At 56.5% G+C, this 664-nt stretch overlaps 1 protein-coding gene across 1 annotated transcript; it reads right to left on the reverse strand.

The window, feature by feature from the left end:
- Window positions 1-238: 238 nt before the first annotated feature.
- LOC119347603 (NADPH-dependent aldehyde reductase-like protein, chloroplastic) lies at window positions 239-659 on the reverse strand (the record flags this gene model as incomplete). Its single annotated transcript, XM_037616218.1, has 1 exon — window positions 239-659. A coding segment is annotated over one exon (399 nt), but the record flags the coding sequence as incomplete, so codon positions are not given.
- Between the last annotated feature and the right edge of the window lie 5 nt (window positions 660-664).

The raw sequence follows: 664 nt of genomic DNA on the forward strand, positions 1-664 counted from the left end.
ACGCTCATGTGTTTTTTATGTGCATGCGTTGATGTTGGTTGTATGCATTCTAACTATGCAAAGGTCAATTGTGTTTTTATTGTGTTTGTATCCTCTTGTGCTTCATTTTAAACCAGTGAAAAGATTGTGTGCTGCTATTTAAGAAAAAACCGTGCTTGTTCATTCATGTAAATCGACGTGACAACGTGGAGATCGACCGAGTGGATCTTCTCATTTGTAATCGAGTTACACGCACATCGGATATGAGCAAAAGGCACAAACTACACGTACCCACCATTGACCCGAATCACCTGGCCGTTAATCCACCCGGCGGCGTCACTACAGAGAAAGCCGACCACCGGCGCCACGTCCGCTGGCTCGCCGATGCGCTTCATGGGGCACTCGTTGGCGACGACCCTCACGCGCTCCTCGGACTTCCCGGCGTAGAACATGGGCGTGGCGACCGGCCCCGGCGCCACGCTGTTGGCCGTGATGCCAGTTCCGGCGAGCTCCTTGGCCAGCACCTTGGTCATGGCCTCCACGGCCGCCTTCGTCGCTACGTACGCGCCATACCCTGGCCGGAGCGACGCAACGTTCGACGAAGAAAAGGTGACTATCCGCCGGCCGCCGCCTCTGACGAGCCGCCGGGCAGCCTGCCGGCAGCACAGGAACGTGCCGCGCGCAT

Source organism: Triticum dicoccoides, unplaced genomic scaffold, assembly GCF_002162155.2.
Source record: "Triticum dicoccoides isolate Atlit2015 ecotype Zavitan unplaced genomic scaffold, WEW_v2.0 scaffold69252, whole genome shotgun sequence".
NCBI classification, from domain to species: domain Eukaryota; kingdom Viridiplantae; phylum Streptophyta; class Magnoliopsida; order Poales; family Poaceae; genus Triticum; species Triticum dicoccoides.